This window comes from Aulostomus chinensis, chromosome 12 (assembly GCF_037954235.1).
Source record: "Aulostomus chinensis isolate RoL2024-O1b breed Wild chromosome 12, RoL_Achi_v1.0, whole genome shotgun sequence".
In the NCBI taxonomy this organism is placed as follows: domain Eukaryota; kingdom Metazoa; phylum Chordata; class Actinopteri; order Syngnathiformes; family Aulostomidae; genus Aulostomus; species Aulostomus chinensis.
The window spans coordinates 15,430,463-15,452,061 of record NC_141331.1 but is presented as its reverse complement, the minus strand read 5'-3'; the positions used below and the strand labels follow the sequence as shown (position 1 = coordinate 15,452,061).

At 43.0% G+C, this 21,599-nt stretch overlaps 3 protein-coding genes across 12 annotated transcripts in view; 2 read left to right on the top strand and 1 right to left on the bottom strand.

Annotated features, from left to right (window-relative positions):
* The first annotated feature begins 4,176 nt into the window (after nucleotides 1-4,176).
* On the top strand, nucleotides 4,177-8,993 carry otc (ornithine transcarbamylase). Its single transcript, XM_086221263.1, has 10 exons — nucleotides 4,177-4,354; nucleotides 4,473-4,611; nucleotides 4,686-4,767; nucleotides 5,960-6,047; nucleotides 6,221-6,374; nucleotides 6,458-6,580; nucleotides 6,710-6,763; nucleotides 6,840-6,989; nucleotides 7,640-7,777; nucleotides 7,857-8,993. Exons 1-10 carry the CDS (start codon nucleotides 4,278-4,280, stop codon nucleotides 7,914-7,916), a joined length of 1,065 nt encoding a protein of 354 aa, XP_086077389.1. The 5' UTR covers nucleotides 4,177-4,277; the 3' UTR covers nucleotides 7,917-8,993.
* Nucleotides 8,994-9,769: 776 nt separating this feature from the next.
* gpr161b (G protein-coupled receptor 161b) lies at nucleotides 9,770-17,364 on the top strand. 4 transcript variants are annotated; one of them, XM_086220429.1, is made up of 7 exons: nucleotides 9,770-10,247; nucleotides 11,842-12,229; nucleotides 14,428-14,777; nucleotides 14,928-15,149; nucleotides 15,236-15,343; nucleotides 16,066-16,191; nucleotides 16,312-17,364. In XM_086220429.1, exons 2-7 carry the CDS (start codon nucleotides 11,886-11,888, stop codon nucleotides 16,587-16,589), a joined length of 1,428 nt encoding a protein of 475 aa, XP_086076555.1. In that variant the 5' UTR covers nucleotides 9,770-10,247; nucleotides 11,842-11,885; the 3' UTR covers nucleotides 16,590-17,364. The 4 variants fall into 4 exon arrangements, with proteins under 4 accessions (XP_086076555.1, XP_086076553.1, XP_086076552.1 ...); XM_086220427.1 differs by having other exon boundaries at nucleotides 9,771-10,026; nucleotides 14,428-15,149; nucleotides 16,312-17,363; XM_086220426.1 differs by having other exon boundaries at nucleotides 9,773-10,247; nucleotides 14,428-15,149; nucleotides 16,312-17,363.
* dcaf6 (ddb1 and cul4 associated factor 6) overlaps nucleotides 17,172-21,599 on the bottom strand; it is a 23,786-nt gene continuing 19,358 nt past the window's right edge. For 4 of the 7 annotated variants that reach the window (XM_086220421.1, XM_086220422.1, XM_086220424.1 and 1 more), the window contains 5 exons: nucleotides 20,658-20,796; nucleotides 19,326-19,482; nucleotides 19,151-19,239; nucleotides 18,687-18,792; nucleotides 17,175-18,115 (listed from right to left, as the gene is read on the bottom strand). In XM_086220421.1, the coding sequence (XP_086076547.1) occupies nucleotides 18,057-18,115; nucleotides 18,687-18,792; nucleotides 19,151-19,239; nucleotides 19,326-19,482; nucleotides 20,658-20,796 (550 nt within the window). In that variant the 3' untranslated portion in view covers nucleotides 17,175-18,056. Of the gene's footprint in view, nucleotides 18,116-18,686; nucleotides 18,793-19,150; nucleotides 19,240-19,325; nucleotides 19,483-20,657; nucleotides 20,797-21,599 lie in introns of all 7 variants that reach the window. The other 3 variants (XM_086220419.1, XM_086220420.1, XM_086220425.1) reach the window with 2 other exon arrangements.

Genomic DNA, 21,599 nt, shown 5'->3' with positions numbered 1-21,599 from the left:
CTGGAGACCCTTTCACATCTTGCTTCATTACTTGCCGTGAAACTGAGATTCCTGCCAATTTTTCCCAGGAAACGTATTTTGTGCGTATATATATATATGCTTCTGGAGTTGCGAGCCCATTTATATCATTCTAATCTCTAGATCTGTTTTAACAGCCATTACAAACATTCCTGGGAGAGAAAAAAAAAGAATGTGGTACCAAAAATAAGAGACGAAAAGATTCAAATTCAATTAAACTTGATGGGTAAACCATTTGCCTGAGTGTTAGATTTAGTGGAAAATGTCTCCACTGACATAAATGTGTTTGCACACACATACACACACACACACACACACACACGTGTGCACGCACACACACACACACACACACATCAACTATGAATGCTGAGCTTTGCACGTTTCCTGGAAAACTCAGTGAGTGTTCAGTGTTGCTACTTCCTGTCCTGGGGTGCACAACGAGTACAGCAAAAACAAGGAGCCTCAAGAGGAAAATAATCTTCTACAACCTCGACAGTGGTTTTCTACACTTTCACAGTCAAACTAAATCACAGCTAGTAATGATTTCTGGAAGAAAAAAAAAAAGAGTCACATTTCACTCCTTCCTTAGAGCTTACATCTTACACGATGATTCTGGAAAGATTCTCTTCCTGAAATCAAAGACACGAGTTGGTTAAACCACTGTGATCACTGGAGAAACCTCAGCTCTGCTCTGGCTACAACTGATATTCCAGTGCTCTAAGCTGTTAAAATTATAGGTTCAAAATACCTGCTTGTGGGGAGGCAGGACACTCATCCTCACTGAGGGGTTTAGAGGAGACAAGACTGGAGGATCTATCGGGCTGCAGGCTTCTCTGAGTGAAAACTGTGTCACTTTTGGACTGTTGTCTCTCAATTTTTGTGTCATAGCGTTGTGACATAGTCAGGGTCAACTGAGATTCTTCAAGTTGAAAAGATATGCTGAAAAATGCGGTCTTATTCTCCCCCTTGATAACAGGAATCTGAAAGTATTCTCTTCCAGAAGGGAGGAGAGGAGTACTATCGCTCCTGTTGTACTACACGGCAAATGATTTGGTTCTTGTCAAGATAAAAAAAAAAACAATTTAGATTTAGAAGTGTTCGAAGATTTGTCTTGTTTTAAGAGTTCCTTATTTTAAGTATTCAACTTTACACTATAATCTTATTTCTAGATTTAATAATCTTAATTCCAGAAATCCTGCCAAGTGAAATTATCTTGCTGCACGGACAGATAATCTCACTTGTTTTGAGTACATTTTCCCTCAGATTAAGTGTTTCTATCTTGCTTGTAGACACCCCTTTTTTGCAGTCTAATACTGTTTGTGCACCTTTTCAGCATCTTTTAGGAGAGTATTACATGTTAAAACCTTTAATCTGTGGTTGTTTATCCAATGCCCACAATTTGCCAATCATGATCTGATGACGCTGTGGACTGAGAGCCATCATGGCTGCTGGTGAGCGGCAAGGCAACCCAAGCCAGCTGTAACAGCAGCACCTCACATCTCTGACAACACCTCATGTTCAACCACTTTAAAGACTGTGAAGCCAGTAGAAAACCTAAAGTTGATTTGATCCTGTATGGCAAATCCCGATGGTGGACTGTCCAGGTCCAGATTAAACAAAAGCAGAGTAGTTGAACAATCACGATGATCCATCCAAATCCGAGTCAACTGAGAAATACGAGTCAGGTAAAGCTTCAGACTCAGCCGGTGAGGAAAAGCCAACTGTTTTAAGTTAGATGAGCTGGCGCTAACGGTTTTATCCTGAAAACGTGGGCCCGATGGCTTAAGAAGAATTTACTGGACTCTCAGGAGATTTGACGGAGATCTGGGGGAGACTGGTTGGCTTCTACCTCTGACTGGGGGTTGTTGAATGATGAGGGGCTTACCAGTGCTGTGAGGGTTTTAGACACTTCGGCTCATGTATGCCAAGAAGTTCTCTGAAAGTCGGAACTGAGATGTGGGAGGTTCAGGAACATCCCTCCAAATGGCTCAGCAGGAAATTCCTGAAGATGTCAATGAGTCAAGTTTGAAAATCATCCTTGGAGCCCCCCCCCCACTAAGTTCCTGCAGCACAGCTCATACATGGCACCAAACTGCTCCCTGCTGGACTGAGAACATGATTACAGTCAGAGCTGATGACAGAAACCTTGTTGAAGGGGGATCAGGAACTCGTAAATACTTTATAAACGCAGCATGTTGTTTTGTCTGGAAAATTTGTGTCACGTTTTCTATGCAGCCAGCTGGAGCAAATGGGTCATGTGAGAAGTATTGGGGGAAGAATTCCTGCACAGCTTATCGTCCACAAATTCTCTGACTCTTACTTGGTTTTCTGGTGGTCGGACAGCTGCCGGGACCAGCATGTGATTACATCCACAGGACATGAGATCACATGGGTCCTGGTGTACTTGTGAAGCCTTTCAGGCCCACGTTAAAGCAGTGTCTGGGGGTTCATTATTTTGAACAGGCTCGCTCTACCATCTGCTCCCACTTCAGACCTTCATTCACTCACTAATTGTACACCGTCCTTGAGAAAACGTGTCCAGGGTGCCAGGTTGAACTGGTTCATGAAGTTCTCCTCCCCCACACCCAGTTTTCCATGGTGACCATCACTGAAAGTGTCCAGCAGCCCACGAGCTGTGGAGGAGGTGCACATGTTAGATCAAGTTCTGTCTCTGTTGCACCACTCAGGTGTATTGCCTGTAAATGGATGCTGATTAAATGACAAAACACACGAGGTGAATCCAGAATCGTATCGACAAGAGATTATTGCGTTTCCAGAGGTAGACAAGATTTTTCAACTTTCCTTCAATGGAAATAACTCTGAGATGAGCAGTGACAAATGTGAACAGGCAAAAATATTTCAGAATTACACAATTCTAGTTACAAATACAGACCCCAAAGCAACACAATGTAGTTCTACTTGAGCAACAGGGACCTCTGCAGGTAGAAGTGATAATTACAGCCACATTTATTTCTATTTTAGGTCGTCTGAAAATGTTCGAAAGATAATATCGCGATTCCATTCCATTCTATTCCATTTTTTCCCGCTTAGCCTGTTAAGGTCACCAGTCCATCTCAGGGCCAACACTCATAGACAGACAACCATTCACACTCACTGTCACACCTACGGTCAATTTAGAGTATCAATCAGCCTCGTCCTCTCTTGATGTCTTTGGACTGTGGGAGGAAGCTGGAGTACCAGAGAGAACCCACGCAGGAACAGGGAGAACAATATCACGATTCGATTTATAAAAATATATTTAAGTTTATGCATACTTGGCATATTGTGGCTATCTTTAAAGAAGTAATGATAAGTCTAAAAATCTGTATCCCCTGGTAATTCTGCTCCGGGAAAAGTAACTGTCCCCTGTTCACCAGTGCTATTAGGTATGATCTGAAATATGGAAAATTTAAAAAAAAAAAGACGGTAGTGCATCATCTGTGGATTCTGAAGGGGCGGGGCTCCATTTGAACATAGAACATATATCCTCTTTTAACTTCAGCTATCGGACAGAGAAACGTTGTCCATATTCATCAGTGTTATCACAAACTATCATTACCTCATGGAAGTTGTGCAGTTACAGCCTTAATACCTCTTCACCTAAAACAAAAGACCTCATCGAGCACCGGTCCTTCACATCACACAAATCCGGTTTTGGTTTCTTAGTCGAAAAGTTAAAACCTGAGGGGGACGGGGGGGGGGGGGGGGGGGGGGGGGGATCAAAATTAAAATTCAATTTAAATATAAAAAAGCATTGACATTATATACACAAGAATTCTGTGTAAAAATAAATGAATTAATAAAAACACGTGTACAAAAGAGACAGTAGCAATGATAGGTTTCTTATTTAAATGAATGGTCAACACAATCGGCTTGCAGTAATTTTTAAAGGGTTTATTATTGCAGAAGTTAGGTTATTTCACTGATTGCAATCAGCGAGCTGGTGTGACGTCACAACAATCACATTTTTGGATTCTGAGTATTTGGCAATGTACAAAAATCATCAAGAGTAAAAAAAATGCAAATGTTTATTCTTATCATAGGCCTATTATTCATTCATGCCTTCATAATGACAAAGTGTTCGTAATATGATACAGACATGAACACGAAGCCACGCCCCTTCACTGCTGTGACGTAGCTTTGCTCTCTGTCTCTCTCTCTCTCTCTCTCGCTGTCATTTGAGTCAATGAAACTTAATTTCTCGCTGATGAAATCGTCTCACTGTCACACTCCCTTACGCTTCCACTTCCTCTTGCGTCATGTCAGCTAAAGTGTTTAATTGTTCAGTTTCCAGGTGTTTGAAAACTTTCCTCAACAGTCGGGCGCGAGGCTTTAGGTGAGAAATTCCCAATGGAACTTTGTGTATAAATGTTAGCCAAGTGTTGCTAGCTAGTCGCATCAGGAGGAGTTAGGAATCCTGCACACACCATGACTTGATCCATCTTATTTTCTAGGACCGGAGCTTCCTCTCACGGCTCGGTGAATGTGAAGGGTCGCAGCTGTCTGACCCTAAAAGATTTCACTGGAGATGAAATCAGGAAACTTTTGTGGGTGTCCGAGGACCTAAAACATCGGATCAAGCATGAGAAACAGGTAGCTAACACTTGCTAACTTGTGCTAGTTTACTGGTTGGTCATCTGTGAATCTCGCTGTCGTTTCTATTTCAGTATCTCCCTCTTCTGCAAGGAAAGTCCATCGCCATGATATTTGAGAAGAGGAGCACCAGAACAAGAATGTCCACTGAGACAGGTGTGTTTGTGCCAATAAATGATAGCTCCTGGAGGTGGGTCTGTGCCAGCGGATTCCTGTAGAAGCAGTCATCAGGTTTACACACTTTTGTTCAATATCGGAGCAGTTTAAAGAAAATGGATCCTCTCGTACTGTTAGCTGATGGTGTATAATAGTGTGTTCAGCAGTAAAACTGTGCACACGTGCACACAAAAGAAATGCTGACACGAATCCCTTCAACAAAAGTGCCCCCCAGCAGCATTTGCACTGAAATTCCTCGTCTCAACTCAGGAACAGACGGGTGGCAAATTAAAGGAGAAACCAGCAGAGTGTCTCAATAGGTTCTGAGGCAGGGGGGCTTTCATATACACAGGTTTAGATTCTACACACACGCCTCTGGTCCACAGTCGGTGGGGGTGTCACCCATAGGTGTCCACCATAACCACAGCATAGCATAACCATACTGAGGAGTATGATCATTTCTTTTCTTTTTTTAAAGTTATCTTAGGGTTAACGTGACTATATGGGAACTATTGTCGGACAACAAACCGCATCTGAAAATTATTGCGATGAACGATATCGTTCTTAATAGACAACAACTTTTCAATGACAGGATATTAGCATAATAATGCAGTTACACCATCCCAGAGAGAATCTTTTCATTCTCCAGAATATTTTTCATCAACGATTTGAATGTGAATGTGGGAAATAATGAGCTCACCTAAATAACTTCTTTGAAGTAAAATAAAAACAAGAAATCTTGGTGGTGTTCTAAAATGAACAAACTCATGGAAAAGCAGTGGGTGATAAATGAAGTTTCTGTTTATTTATAATCTAATTCGTTGATACAGTAATTTTAGCGACGGTTATCGGATGCAGCTTCAAACTTCTTTTTACGAATAGATGGACTCAAAAATGTCATTTTAAAATGCGTCTGAATTTGTTAGCATGCATTTTTGCTCCTGAGAATATAAAAGTAAATACTTATGTCTGTATATGAAAAGGTAAACACAGTTGGTATAAATTCCACCTTATTCCTGTTAATTCCCAATGAAAATGTCCAACGTTGAATATTCCTGTCATTGATCAAGGCAACCCCTCTGTTTAGCGAGCCACTCATCCCTGAGCACATTGTTTGACCTCTTTTGAAACACTGTGTTGTGACTAAAAAAAAACAAACCAAAAACTAAAGTTGCTGTAATATTAAATCCAGGTTTTGCTCTGCTGGGAGGACATCCCTGTTTCCTCACCTCGCAGGACATCCATCTGGGGGTGAATGAGAGCAGCACAGACACGGCCAGGTGAGCATCACGTTTTAGATAGCGGTCACAAAATAAATGCGCCGTTTTTATCAGTTTTCTTGCTCCATCTTGTTAAACACAGTGTCACACAACCTTGCTTTACACACACCATTTAGCTTGTTGCTGTTCATTGCTATGGTCCCCACCTGTGTCATTCTGATCCCCCACTACAGGGTTCTCTCAGGACTGTGTGATATAGTCTTGGCGCGAGTGTACAGCCACTCCACGCTGGAGGAGCTGGACAAGGAAGCATCCATCCCCATCATCAATGGTCTCTCTGACCTCTACCACCCAATACAGATTCTGGCTGACTTCCTCACCTTACAGGTGCTGCCAGCCCTCCCTTTACTGCAACAGTTCTCCAGTCAGTCACAATGATGATGTGCTTCTAAATGACTGCGCTCTTCTAGGAGCATTACGGGTCACTCAGCGGACTAACAGTGAGCTGGATTGGGGACGGGAACAATGTCCTCCATTCCTTCATGATGTCAGCAGCCAAATTAGGAGTTCATCTGAAGGTTGCCACACCAAAGGTTTGTCTTTTAAATGTTCTTTTACATTTAGCCTCCACTTAAATCACCTTTTCACATCTGATTTGTTTGCGGGCAGATGTGACCTTGAGTTTAATCAGACACTAAACTAACCACTGTCTTTATTTTCAGGGTTATGAGCCAGAAAAGAGTGTTATTCAAGAGGCACAGAGACTCTCCAAAGAGGTAAGATCCTCCACACGCAAACACACATTTTTTGTGTGTCTTTTTCAAGAGCTCATCAGGATTGCTTTTGTTCCAGCATGGTACCCAGCTTGTCCTGACCTCTGACCCTATGGAGGCAGCTCAGGGCAGCAACGTTTTGGTGACTGACACCTGGATCAGCATGGGACAGGAGGAGGAGAAGACCAAGAGGCTTAAAGACTTCCACGGCTACCAGATTACTATGCAGGTGAACGAGCCGCCTAGCTGGACGTGGCTCGTTGAGCTGCTGTGCACAACATTTCATCGCTCCATCAACATTTTTTTTCTATCAAGTCTTCAAAATTTTTGCACATCACAAAAGAAAGCAAACATTTTAGTTAGAGTTTGATACTATAGTTATAATCTTAAAGATCCCAGTTCTGTGAGACGTAAATCAGTCGGTCGTGCAGTCTGGAGTCACTGACCTTTTCTTTAACTTTTTTGCTGGCTATGCTAGCTGCTGGCACAACAAGCACCGCTCCCTCTGTTCTGATCAAGTGAGTCCAGCTCTAACAAGGGCAGGCAGACGACGAATTAGATCAAGGTGAAAGATAACAGGTGGGAAAAGTGTTATTAACCGTCCCCACCAACACCTTCGGCTGTCATCAGTGGGCAGTTGGCTCAAACAATTCTGTCTTATACAATTTAGTTATGTAGACATTTATTTCAGTAAAAAAAAAAAAAAATTAACATTACTACTTTAAATTTGCTTGGTAACTTGAGTGTGGCATATAATGTATCAGGAGTTCTAAATCACCAATCAAGCCATTGTTAACAAATTGCAGAAGGCAGAGAGGGGCATGTTTGAGATAAAGCTTTCATTGAAATGAGCTTTAACTCCATGTTTTGCAACTGCAGACAGCAAGTGTAGCTCAACCAGACTGGACCTTCCTGCATTGTCTTCCTCGGAAAACGGAGGAGGTCGATGACCAGGTTTTCTACTCGTCCCGCTCCCTCGTCTTCCCCGAGGCTGAGAATCGTAAATGGACGATCATGGTGAGGAACCCGGTGGATTAGTCATCACTGACAGTTTGATTGTGTCGGAACGAATCTAACGACCCCTCCTCTGTTCCAGGGTCTGATGGTGTCTCTTCTGACTGACTACAGCCCGCAGATACCCATGCTTAAGTTTTAACTTTTAGGGTTTAAGTGGAGTTTTAAGGGTGTCATATTGTGGTCGAAACGCTCTCACCTCAGCTGCCTGTCGTGGTTCATAGACACACTTGAGCGTACTGTAATTATATTGACGTGCCCTCATTCTTGTGTTTAAAAAGAGTAAAAAAACAGTGGGCCAGTTCTCAGCTGAATAAACTAATCAGCGTTATGTTTACATTTTTCAACAGAGTAGAGAAAATTCTGTCTGTACCCCCCCCCCCCAAAAAAAGACACCACACATGTAGCCAAACCCATGAGCATGTAGACCATGTGACCATATTGATGCTGCAATTGTATTCATGTTTTTAACATGACAAAAGGGAATATTTTAACTCAAACCATGATTCCCCCCAAACCTAACCAGATTATTGTTGAGGGTTTAGCATGTTCGCCTCTGTCAGCTATGTGTCATCAGTGTCTGAGCATGTTCGCAGTCTCTTATTATCTAGCAGCAATGTCTTTGCCTGTGTTAGCAGGGTATTAGCATCTGTTCTCAGTGGGTTAGCGGAGTGTTAGCTAAGTGTTTATTTCTTCACAGCGACAGCCTCTGTTAGCAGTGTTTTATCAACTTGTTGCACTGTACTTGCCTCCATAATGTGCTAGCAGTGCTAAAGCAAATGTTATCATCGCCTTCCATTGCCTTGGGTTGTGTTTACAGAAGAGTCCGTATGAACGATCCTGTCTTGTGGTATACACAAGAAGTGGACATTTTCTGAAAGCTCGGCGCTCATAAATTGTGTACACAACTTTTCATGTTGTAAACACAAGCTCATGAGATCCATTTTAAAAGCAGCATATTATCAGCTCCTAGCAGGTTGTGTGTGTTAGCCGGGATTGGGTTGTGTTTTGTGTCGCTGGTGGGGCCAGATTAGTTGAGAGTAATCCCCTCGAAAGATGGTTGAACCAATGAATATGATTATGGATGGAGCTACCTGTGCAGCCGGCTGGGAGGCGAGTGTGTGTGGTTTAGTGTGATAGGGAGAACAGTTACAGCGAGCAGAAGGTTGGAGTGGAAAAATCTTTGTTCCTGAAAACAAGAAATTTATTAAAAACATTATTTCCAATGTTGCTCCAAGCCTCTTCATTCACTGTCAACTGCTTAGTTTACACCACACTCCTCCCTCCATGCTGTTTTTTTGTATCGATGTTTTAGCTTATTTATGAAAAATAAAATGCAGTTTGTATTTGCCTGACTGCAGACTATTTTTCTTGAATGCAGTCATGGTGTTTTATGATTTAGAATCATTTATAAATAAAAATCTTAAATCCTGTTCAGTGTTATGGAAAAATATATCATCACATTCAATGTTTGGTTACTGTGTTTCCATATCATGTTAAAGATGCTTAAAAATTATGGGAAAAAAATATGAAATTTGAATTTCGTTGAACAACTGGGCTAAAGATGGGCTACAACATATCTACGATCTACCATTCAACATGCAATTTGAGAAGAGATAAACACATTAATGAGAGTCTAGATGGACATCATGTAGCTTTCCTTATTTTTTAGCTTTGTTAATTTGGACACACAGTTCGTTTTGAATGAGAAGCTGGTTAGTTGTTATGTGCCTGTAACCATTATCAATAGGCGAGTGTAGTTCTATAGAAATATTATTTTACCATTCACATTATTCAATCTTCTAACTTGTTGCGTTCCACATGCTTCAGACTTCGAAGGAAAGTGCGGCCTCTTGTGGACACAATGAGCAACGCCCGAGCTCGCTGATTGGGTAAGAGCTGGTGACGTAAAAATGCGGGAAGCTTTGATCTACCTGGGTGGTCCGGCCGGATTAAAAATGATGCGACGGAATTTTTCATTCATTAAAACCACGATACTCTCAGTAATTACATCCACATTCTTACGACGACAGACTGAGAGGAGCACATTTAGTTAACTAGCTGAAACACTCAAAGCTGAATAAAATGTCATTTTAATCTTCAACAGCTTTTACGGTGTCTTTTAGTTGAATAAGTATAACTAGTAGGAAACACGTTAAGCACTAAGAAGCAGCCTGTAGGACAGCGATGGCGATTCAGAAACGTTTTTGACGACCACCCACACTGTCTGCTGGGAGAGGGAGGTAGTCGAGGTGGGAGGAGGACGCCATTGCAGCCGCAGCTGGTTGTTTGTGTTTCGGCTGAGAAGGGACAAACGTTCTTGAGTTGCTGGAAGATGTCGTGGGGGTTTTAGATTATTTCGGTCTGGGCTGTCAACTACTTAATGACTTGTTATGTGGAAACGAACGAATAGGATGGACGGCGGGTTGTTACGGAGGAGAAAATGTGCAGGCACATCGGCGAAGCAAAGCAGGTAGAGAAGGATGTTTCAGGGGGACAATGGGGAGAAAGTTTCTGAACTAAATTAGGCTAACTAGCTAGTTGAGTTAGCAGTTGGGAGGCGATGCTAGCGAGCTGGAAGTAACATTAGCGAGTAGTTGACCGGGTCCAAATTTGTAGAAAGATAACCATTTTGTTTTGTTTTGTTTTTCTGCTGTTTGGATAGTTTACGTACACTTGGAGTTAAACTTAACCATTGTTAGCGTTTTCACTGTCTCAGTCTGGTCACTTGTGTCGGAAACGACCCGGTGTGAGGTCAACTAATAAGCTGCTAATTCATGGCAACTAACGGGGCTAAAGTTAAAGGTCAGACCGCTACCATCACTCCGACGAACGTTAGCTAACATACCAACTCCCAACGCCGGGCGAGAAGTTTAATCTTGAATACGTCCAAGTTTTGTACAACGTTCTCATTGAAGTATGTCAAAAATACCTGTTTAATACCTTTTACCTAAATGAAAGTATCTACACAACGTTGTACGATATTTGATGACAGTGCTATAATCATTTAAATGTTCATTATGATTGTGATGATTACAATGTTTTGATCTACTTGTGTAACTCAGCTGGCAGCCGCTTTTAACAGCTATTCGCCCTGCTTGGTAATCAAATCATTCCACAGTTTAAGTACGTCAAACTTTATCTGCATTGTTACTTCAGCTGTCAGATAAATGTTATAGATTTTATACTATTTATCTCCTGATTGTGATCTGGACGAATGTCAGTGCTTCTAATTCTGATGGAGGCCCTGATGGACAGCTGATGTCTTGACAATCAGCAGATGTACCTGTTGAGATAATCCACAGAAGCCCCTTCCTAGGGTTCTGTCTCCGGCAGCAGCTGGCCTCCACTGATCTCTGTGCAATATCAAAAGACCCCCCAGCAAACTGTCAAAACTTAAGTTATTCATCAACACCTAGTCTGTGTTAATGTTAATTTTTCAGTTGTTTTATTGTTTGGTGATGACGGGACAGTTTTCTCAAACCAAACATAACATCAACAGGACTGAAACTACATTGAAAGATTAACATAAACCTGTTCACTTATTTGTTTGATCAGTCTAAAAGATGTTCATTTGCAACTCTCTTGTTATTAAACCTTTAAGCTCATTGTCGAAATATCATTTCACATCTTTGTGGTTTTAGCCAACAAATGTTCAGACCTGCTTAAATGTCGTTTTAAGCTTTTTTGGCAAACAGAGCGCACAGATGGAAGAAGTCACTGATGATATTATTTTCCATAACATTAAATATATATGTTATAAGTATTTGATTGATTTATCATGAGATGGATGCTATTATTTATCCTGAAAGCCAACTTATTAAATAAACCAGTAAAGCAGACGTAATATCCATTGGGATAAGAGACACGGAAACAATTTTTTTATATTCGGTTTGATTGTTATGTCATGTGGAAATCAGTGAGGTAAGAGCTTCGTGGGATGCAAAAAAAAAAAAAATCTAAAATGATCCAGGTTTTACTTGAAGTGTATCAACAGTGTAGAGCCTTGTATGCAAACACACGAGTGCTGATGTCAGTCGTTCATGTGTCATCCTCCTCTGCACCAGGCTCATACCATTCCTTCACCTGTCCAGTGGCCCAGCCTCTCACCATGAACACCAGTAGGAACTGCACCGTGGTGGGGAATGTTCCGGGTCTGGCAGCTCTGGAGTCAGTCTCCATTGTGACCATAACCCTGCTGGCCTGCCTGGGGAACCTCCTGATTGTGGCCACCCTTTATCGCCGGCCTTATCTGCTCACGCCCAGCAACAAGTTTGTGTTCAGCCTGACCCTGTCCAACCTGCTGCTGTCTGTGCTGGTGCTGCCGTTTGTGGCCGTCAGCTCAGCAAAGCGGGAGTGGGTGTTTGGGGTGGTGTGGTGCAACTTCACCGCCTTGCTCTACCTGCTCATCAGCTCGGCCAGCATGCTCACCCTGGGAGCCATCGCCATTGACAGGTGAGGGCTGGCTGTAGTCCGAGCGCAGGGCTAGTAGCCCTAGTTCTGTTTAAAAGCAGAACATTGGCTTTCTTGTTCAGACTTCAGTGAGATTGTTAATTCGCTCACATCTGCCCACTGTGGCAGAGACAGTTTGCTCTTCTTCACATACAGAAATGGAAGCAAAAATTGTTTCTGTTGTTGTTCTCGCTCTCCCCTGTCCCTCTGTCTCTCTCTGTCTGTCTGTCTTTCTGTTTGTCATCTTCATGTTTCCCATCTCTCTCTGTCATCCTCTCCCCCTTCCGTCTGTCCCTCTGTCCTTGTCTGTTTCTGTTTCTGTCCCTTTCCCTTTTCCATCCTTGTCTGTTTCTGTCCCTTTTCCTTTTCCATCTTTGTCTCTGCACCTGATTTCCTGCTCTCTTTCCCCTTGACCAGTCAAAGTAAATGTCCAGTGGGCCTGAGTCTGCTCCATGTTCAGAAGTCAGAAAACACCGACCACATATTTGTAACTTACCAAAGCTACTAGAAGTTCCTAGATTTGAATACTAACAACCTCACAATGTGAACAAATTCAACTAAATGTTTAAGCAGGTCACAATCATTCATGGTTGTGCTAAACCAAGAATTGTAGTTTGTGAGTTTGTAGTTCATGTCCAAGTGTTGTGCTGATGATTGTGAATGCAGCAGGGGTTGAGAACAGACGGACTTTGGAAAGTTTAGCTGTTGTTAGCCTCAAGATGGCAAATGTGTCAGAAATGCGTCGTCACAAAAAGATAGTCTGGGATTCTTCTTGGGTTAAGTATCACTCGGGAGGTTTTGTTCGGAGTGTTGTGGTGAGACAGATCAGCAGATTGGTGTGTCTTACATGTAGTGCTACATGCAAGCTAACAGCTGCTGGCTGTTGTCTCAGTCACGAAGGAAAGGTCATGACAGTTCCATCACTTCCCCTCCCAGGGAGAGACTAAGTAAGCTCAGCTCTCTGAACTCCAGGCTATTCTTTTAAAGTAGAATCCACCGCCTTCATGTGGTGGTATTGGTGGTTTCAACGGAATCTTATAATGAGCTCCTGAGTTAAACAGCAAACCTGTGAAACAGCTCGTCAGCCAGCAGCATCAAATTGTGGTCATGGTTCTTTGCATCCACTTGTGTGTGTTTGACGCAGTGCGTAGCTGCGGAGGAGTGGGCGCCTATTGAAATGAACACATTGTCTGTATGTGACGTCCGTAGCCTTGAACGGTGATGTCATGTTCTCACAATGGTCTCCAGTTGATGCATCGCTCGTGTTTTCTCGACACACGCCACATGTATGCTGTTTGTTCACTTCAAGGGTCAAAGGTCTGATAGAAAACACAGCAAACTAATAGAATAAAATGCCTTTTATTTCCGAAGCTTTGATGGGTGGTTCTGTCAGAAGTTAACCCTCACTAAGGTGATAGTGTTCTTTATTCAAATAATGAGAAGTAGCTGACGATATGGATGGAAGATCAGTGGTTCAAAACATCCAACACCCAACCAGACATTTAAAAGTAAACAAATCTGTGTATTTGACAAAGTAATTCTGGCCAAAGACGGTTCAAAAGAAACAAACCCTTTCTCTTTCATTCAATTAAAGAGCGGAGGTGTCCACCGAGGTCCATGGAAGAAGAAATGCAGTTTTTCCGCTGTGATAAATTTAGCTTCAGCAGAATTTCTTTTAAAAAGAAAAAGAAATGCAACACTTCATTAATATGAAAAATGAGGTCTGCATTCAACCCGACTAAAATAAATAAGATGTGTTTGAATAATGTCAGATGTTTTCGTGCAGTTTCTGGAGATTTTCCCAGCTCAAGTGAGGAGCATCAGACAGACACCATTGCTCCACAGGTCTTTGAGTGGATATTTTCTAAATTCTATATTAATTTATATATCAAAGTCTTTATTCCATGCAGGCAGTGTTTTTGCCGATGCTTCTTGTTGAAAAAAAAAAAATTCATGGGTTCATTCTATGAACTACAGAAAAATGTTCTTATTCCAGACTGAGGGCATGTGGAGTGTCGTCAGTATCATTTCATTGTCTGTCCCAGAACTCCTGTCCCGTTAGCCCTTGTTTTAATTGAGATGAAGGCCTATTAAGAAAAAGTAGAATATAAAACAGCAGGTGACTCAAGGAAGAGCAGGTTCTCTTATTTCAAACCAAAGGCTCTTCTGAGAACGATGTCTCCTGGCTCTCATCCCAACAGATATTACGCTGTGCTGTACCCGATGATCTACCCCATGAAGATCACAGGGAACCGGGCGGTGGTCGCCATCGCCTACGTGTGGTTGCACTCCCTGGTGGGCTGCCTGCCCCCTCTCTTCGGCTGGTCGTCCTTTGAGTTTGACTGCTTCAAGTGGACGTGTGTTGCATCCTGGCACAGGGAACCAGCCTACACGGCCTTCTGGGTGGCCTGGTGTATCCTTCCTCCTCTCCTCATCATGCTGGCCTGTTATGGAGTCATTTTCCGTGTAGCCCGTGTAAAGGCACGTAAAGTGCACTGCGGGACAGTCGTGGTGGCTCAGGACGACTGCACTGGAGCACAGAGGAACGGGCGTAAGAACTCGAGCACCTCCACCTCCTCTAATGGAAGCCGGCGGAGCCTGGTGTATGCAGGGAGTCAGTGCAAGGCTTTTGTCACCATCCTAGTGGTGATCGGGACTTTCCTCGTGACTTGGGGGCCGTATGTCTGTGTGGTTTGTACAGAGGCCCTGTTTGGACAAGGGAGTGTGTCTCACAGGCTGGAGACTCTAGTGGCGTGGCTGTCCTTCTGCAGCGCTGTGTGTCACCCGCTGATCTACGGTCTATGGAACAAGACTGTGAGGAAGGAGCTCCTGGGGATGTGCTTTGGAGACCGGTACTACAGAGAGTCATTCGCCACGCGTCACAGGACGTCCCGCCTCTTCAGCATCTCCAACAGAATCACAGGTTGGAGAAACAGTGAAGAAGGACAATACTGCATTGTCGTGGTTTTATGTGTTGTATTTTGATCACATTTGTTTGTGCCTCAACAGACCTGGGCATGTCACCTCATCTGACAGCCATGCTGGCGGGGGGAGGGCACCTTTTGGCCCCAGGCAGTAGCACAGGAGACACTGGCTTCAGTTTCACTCAGGACTCATGTAAGTGTTGCACACAGCAAGCAGAGTGAATATAGGACTTCTCAAGATAATCTCGAAAAGAGGTGCTTTTAAAAAGGACAAGAGAAGTTAGAACTCCCCCGTGCAATGTCACGTAAATGTGCGCAACTTTGTCTTCGTCTCTGGACAGCCGGTGCAACACGGCCAGCTTCTCTTCATTCTTCAAGACCTCTCTCCATTTTTTCACCGGTGTATTTGCATATTTTCACGTTTCTGTACATTTTCAATGCAAAAACTATTTGTGTTAATCAAGTCAAAAGCTAGTTTCACTTTTAAATATTCCAGTAACTCCATGAAACCTCAAGGGAACATCAGTGACACCTTGGTCAGCTGCTAGTGTGCGTATCTTAACTTGCTGCTGTCCAGGTCCAAAAATTGGATCATTGTTTCTTTGCATTGTTTTCTCTGCAAACGTTAATTAACCAGTGGATGCGACGCTTGTGCTGTCCCATCTAAACTTGAATATAAACCAAGGATGACGTGAAACACAGCGTGAGTATGAGTCTCGCTGGCAGGCTGATGGTCTTAGGAACTCCACCGCATCTTAATCTTACAACTTTGTTCCGGCCCACCTCACATTCCTCTGCTCTCTAACCAGGATGGTGTGGGTGGGACCAGTAAAGTCACGCGTCATAGAGAGAAATGTCTGACGATGGTTCCTATCTATACACTTGGAGTAAATGTCTGCCACATTTCCCTGACAGGCACAGACGTGATGCTGCTGGATAACTTGTCCACAGATGGCTCCACCCATCCACAGTATCACGGGAATCCATCTGGGAAGAGGAGGAGCTCAGTCACCTTTGAAGACCAGGTGGAGCATTCCAAAGGTATCCATCACTCTCTTTACTCTTGGAGAGGATAGGAGACTCACTGAGGGGGTTGAAATGATTAAGCTGCTGTGTGAACAGTCAGGAGGGTCTAACATCCGTCCTCATGCTCCTTCTCAGCTGAGAACACCAACCCATCGTCAGTCCAGGTCCATGCAGAGGTACACAAGACTCTGGACACCTTCGCCTCCTGCCTGGCCAAGGCAATAGAGAGCGACGCCAAGCTCACCCTGTTTGGGGACGACTTGGGTTTACCTGGGGGGTTGTTCGCATCCAGGACAGCGCCGCGACCCAGGTACCTGGACGGTCAGAGACTGAGGCTGGAGAGTATCGATGAAGGAATCGTCAAGGACGACCGGGATGAAGAAGAGCAGGACGTGGAGGACAAACCAGCCTGACCTCTTACACCTGTGCTCACAGCTCTCCATTGATGTATTGGTAGAGTTTCAAAACCTCAACCTGCAAATTCCACCTTCCTGGGACTGCTCGTAGCGCTCTGGTGCAGTTTATGAAGATTTCTGTCAACACTTCATACTGGAATCATGAGGAAATAAAAAGATGCACATGATTCATTCCATTATGTTGTGAGAGAACACCAGCAGTGTCGCTGTCCTTCTCCTGGTAGTGCAGTCATGTAGGAAGCCTCCACTACTGCGACTGAATGGTCCCATCTTTGTAGTCTTTTGGGTACCACTATATATGCTGTGTTTACAGAATGTACGACAAATATCGAACTCCCAAAAAACTCCGCTTACTCTGACGGAAATGAAACGTGTCTGCATTTCTTCCAGTAGGTACACCCAGCGTTTACCATCACGCAAGGCAGCAGTGTGGATTCAGGAAAAAAATCGGAGATTCCAATCAATATTTCCAGATTATGAGTTCCAATATAAATGTAATTACACCGATAAATGAAAATATGACCAAATAGAAGTTACATCTAAATGAGATGCAACACTATTTTAGTAAATATTTAGTGGTGCAGCTCACTTTACTAGCGGAGTCATCAAAGTAACTCGAGGACATTTGTAATAATCGGAGCACATTGTCAATGCGCCAGTCTTACCTCGTGTTTTCATATCATGTTTGAATGGTACTTTTGTAAGATGTAACCTTTTGGAGTTTCACTATACAGTATAATACTTGTATCAAGGTTCTATAAAAGTTCTTTTACATAAACTGCTCTGAGAATGTTGTTTTTACTTCTTTACACTCCATGTTTTCAGAACCTCAGCAGGAATCATGTGACTTACTGAAAGTTTACTTCAAGAAGTTCACTCACGGGTTGATGAGGTCAGTTGTACAGTTAATACGGTTTAAATTCCAGACTCGACATCTGTGAGATGCCATTGAGCTTTATTTTTTTCAAAACTGTGTAAAAGATTAATTTATTGACATAACCATTTGGGCAGAAGAACCACAGCTTTGTTTCTTTTTTTTTTTTTTTGCTTTCCAACAACAAAATTAAAGCATTCTCCATGTAACCTTGTTTACACACTGGAGCAGCACATCTCGTAGCTTTTAGTATCATCAATTCAAAAAAGTCACATGTTAACACTGATCGAAGCTCACACTCTCTCTCTCTCTCTCTCTCTCTTCTAACAAAATAATATTGCACTTTAACATCCTCGCACACCAGCCGCCATTGTTCTCACACAGAATATGTACTGACGTCATTGCATTCACACGGGTGTCCTCACTCAGCAACATCAGTAAGAAAGTCTCTTTAAAAAACACGGGGGAGGGGGGCTAGAAATGACACTAAAAATAAAGTATTCTACACTGTACTTGTACAAATCTCAGGTTTTCAAGTGCTATGCAGCAAAAAGAAAAAGGTTTTTCTTTCGAATCAAACTGCCACCGGGTTACTGCTCATCCTCGTTTTCCTGGCCTGAGCCTTCAGAGCGATCGCCCTCTAGTCGATCTGAAAGATGGAAAAAGCGGATATTAAATCAGAAAGAGAAACTCTTTACGAGACGTATAGAAATGAGTCCTAAAACCCCGAAATAATACATTATTTTGTTTCAGTGCTTTTTTTTTTTTTTGTTAAATTGGTTCTCAGTTAAATGCTGGGAATGAGGATTGGGTTTCATGCTAGTTTGAGATGTTTGTTAAACTATAAATTGTGTTCTACATCATAAAATACAACCATAAATACTGTACTTGGGAATTTTTATGCATCTTAGTAATGGCGCTTGCTAACGAGAGGCTAAACGAAAACTAATATGAACTCCATCACGCTGCAGTGTCGAGCTAGTAGAGGTGACACTGAAGTTGTGGACCCAAGCTGTGGTTTGCTGATAGCACAACTTTAGCCTAGTGTTTTTTCGTGTGTTTTTTCAAGATTATCGGGGGGGGGGGGTGCAAGTCTCAGCGTTGTTTGCTATAGTTTATTTTCAGCACGAATACAAAATCTGATGTAAAAATCCAGCTGCCTTTTGGGAACCCGTAGTGATGCTGACGTAAATATTCCAACCATCTGACAGTGTGTTTACCTGATCTGATGTGATTGAGGGAGGCCAACATTCGGAGCATGAAAGAAGCCGGAACTGTGATTGTATTCCTCGTCTCCTCGAGCATCAGCTCGTTCCGAGTTATTACCTGAAAAGATGAAGAAGCAAACTGTTAGGAAACGTATGTAGAGTTCTAAAGCAGCTCAGCATGCGAGCCACAGGAGAACAGTTCTGCACAAGAAATCCTGTGTAGTCGGGATAATGTTCTTAGCGGTCTTTGAAACCCAAAGCTCTTCTTACGAGATCAGAACTGTGCACAGCATCCAGATATTTACTAATTCTGTAAATAAATAATTGTGAAATGTTTCCTGAACCAGATTCTTGTGATTGTTTTTTCCCAGGTCATTAATAATGTGTCTGTATTTGATGTGTATAACATAGAATTTCCACTCTTTCTGATGTAACCGAGTCCAAATGTATGACATTGTACATGTGTCTATCACTACCTCGTCAGCGAGGACTCTGTTGAAAGACGGGGACTCCTCCAGTGGTGACCAGATCTTGATGTCATAGTCTATCCCTGAGGAGGCCAGGACTGAAACAGAGCAGACAACAAACACGGTAGGAGACATGGTAGTAGAGGAACGTGGAGTTGCAGGGTGAGGCCGCCGCGGGACTCACTGGGGTCGTAGGGGTGAGGCTGCAGGCAGTTGACCACGTGGTTGTCGGCTTCCAGAAGCATGAGGTGCTCTGCAGTGTGTCTGTCCCAGATGAAGATGTGACCACAGTCTGAACCGCTCATCACAAAGTTGTTGCCCCAGAAACACGACTCCTTGATCTAGAAACGAGAGGTAGGGCTCCAGTTCCAAACATCTGTGCATATGTTTATCCTGACCAAGTCGATATTGTGATGAGAAAGCAGATCTAGTTAAGTCTGACATTAAAACGAGCATGTGGGTGCATCACTACATTAATGATCTTCCTTTAATCCTGCCTGCTACAGCGACATCCCCCCTGATTTTGGCACACAGGCGTTCATGTAAACAGCTGATTAGCGCACAAACAGGAAGAATCCAGCTGTGAAAATAAGGTTCAAATCTTCTACATCGGTTGCAGTACGCGATATAAAAGAAGTGGAGGGACCCTCAGGATCTCAAAAGTGAAGCCACAAAGCTGGCAATTCCCTTTGAGAAAGTTAACTCTTTCACACAAACCTATTCCTTCTGTTCTTATTGACATATTGGCTCTTGTCCCTTTAACAATCCAGGTTACTGCAGAAAGTCACCACTAACCGGGTACTTAAGCAAAACCTCACCCAAAGAAGTGCGTGTTGCTTTCCAAATGCGAGCGAGTTGGTTCAGCTGGTCACGCTCCTCGTTCATTCACAGTAGTGCTGGACTGCAAATGTTATCGTTTGTTTTTAACTCATGTGTTTGTGGATTACCGAGCAAATGGCTGGATAAGAAGACAAAGATTATACCACAAAGATGATGTGCTGGAGAGTTGGCGTACAGAAATTGTGGAGGAGTTTTTCTGTTTTCAGCAGCCAGTCACCATTAGCTTCAAGCTAAATATATGCAGCTGGCTCTTTCTGCATTCTGGAATCATAAAATAGTGATGGAGTAGGGAAAAAAAACAAAACATCTTAAAGATCTAAAGGAAGCGATTGGTGAGCACTCAGAGAGCAAAAACACTTTTTGTGTGCTAAGTTACCATGACCCGGGTGACTGTGAAATGTCAGAATCACAGTCCTCACTGGGTATTTGCTAGTTAGTCAATAACAGTTTAAAGTTACCTCTTTTGTGAGCATCAGCTAGTTCATTGCATAATGGTTTTGTGGGGGGGGGGGGGGGGGTTGCCCTCGAATTCAAATGTCATACATGGTCAGGTCATCACATGGTAAAATCCCTGTGCCTTCTTCTAGAGAGTGGAAGTTTTTACTTATCAGGAAGAACTTATTAGGAAAAGGTGCTTTCATCTCCCAAAGAGTGCATCGACGCCTTCAAAACGTACCATTGTCCTGGAGTTGCGGTGACCCTTGTACACCATTTTGACTGAAGGTCTCCTGATATTCTGTGTCTCACTCTCCTCCATCTCCCTTCGTTCTTTCCTCCTACGAAACAGCTCCTGGATACGAGCGGCTGCTGATCGTCTGGAAGACAAGGAAGCCTCGTGAATAAATCTATACAAAAGAAAACAACGCACACCTTCATGCTGTCACTGTCTTTTTTTTTTCTTTTTTCTTTTTGAACCCCCATGCTTCAGATACGATTGATCCGTTCAACCTATGACGAGCGTTTGAACACAAGCTGGAAAGCAGCCATCGCCAAGGCAGAACACCGTCATCACAACTGAAACAAGCTCTTCATACTCCGTTATGGAAAGTCTGAACTCACCACTCAGGAGTCACTAATGCAAATGTAAAGTGATGCTTCACTCAAATATCAACTGCTCATCGATAGATGTCGCTTACTTATTTTGTTGTTAGTCAAAATCAAAGTGTTTGTGGATTACTGAGCACAAGACACGATCGAAGAGACTTGAATTACACTGAACGATGCATTTGAGAGATTTTAAAGCAACGTTGTGTACGATTTTGCTGTAGTTACTTGTTGGTCTCCATTACCTTCCAGCAAAAAAGTATGACGCTAATGTTTTCTGAATTCTCGATTCACCGAGAAGTAACCCGAGGGCGAGAAAACTTTTTCATGAACAGAGGACATCTGAAGGGGAGAAACTGATTAACAAATGATGATATTTGGGTGAAGTATCACTTTAAGTTGTCAAAAAAATTGTTCTTAAAGGATCCTACAGAGGAGACCATTGTAGGGTGTATCTATCTGGCTCCTCTCAGCCAGGATGGCATGCACTCCTCCTTCAATCGTTCAGTCTTGCTCTTGTAACCGTGCCCCTCACACTCCTTGAGTCAGTCCTCTCATGCATGGTTAGTTCTGT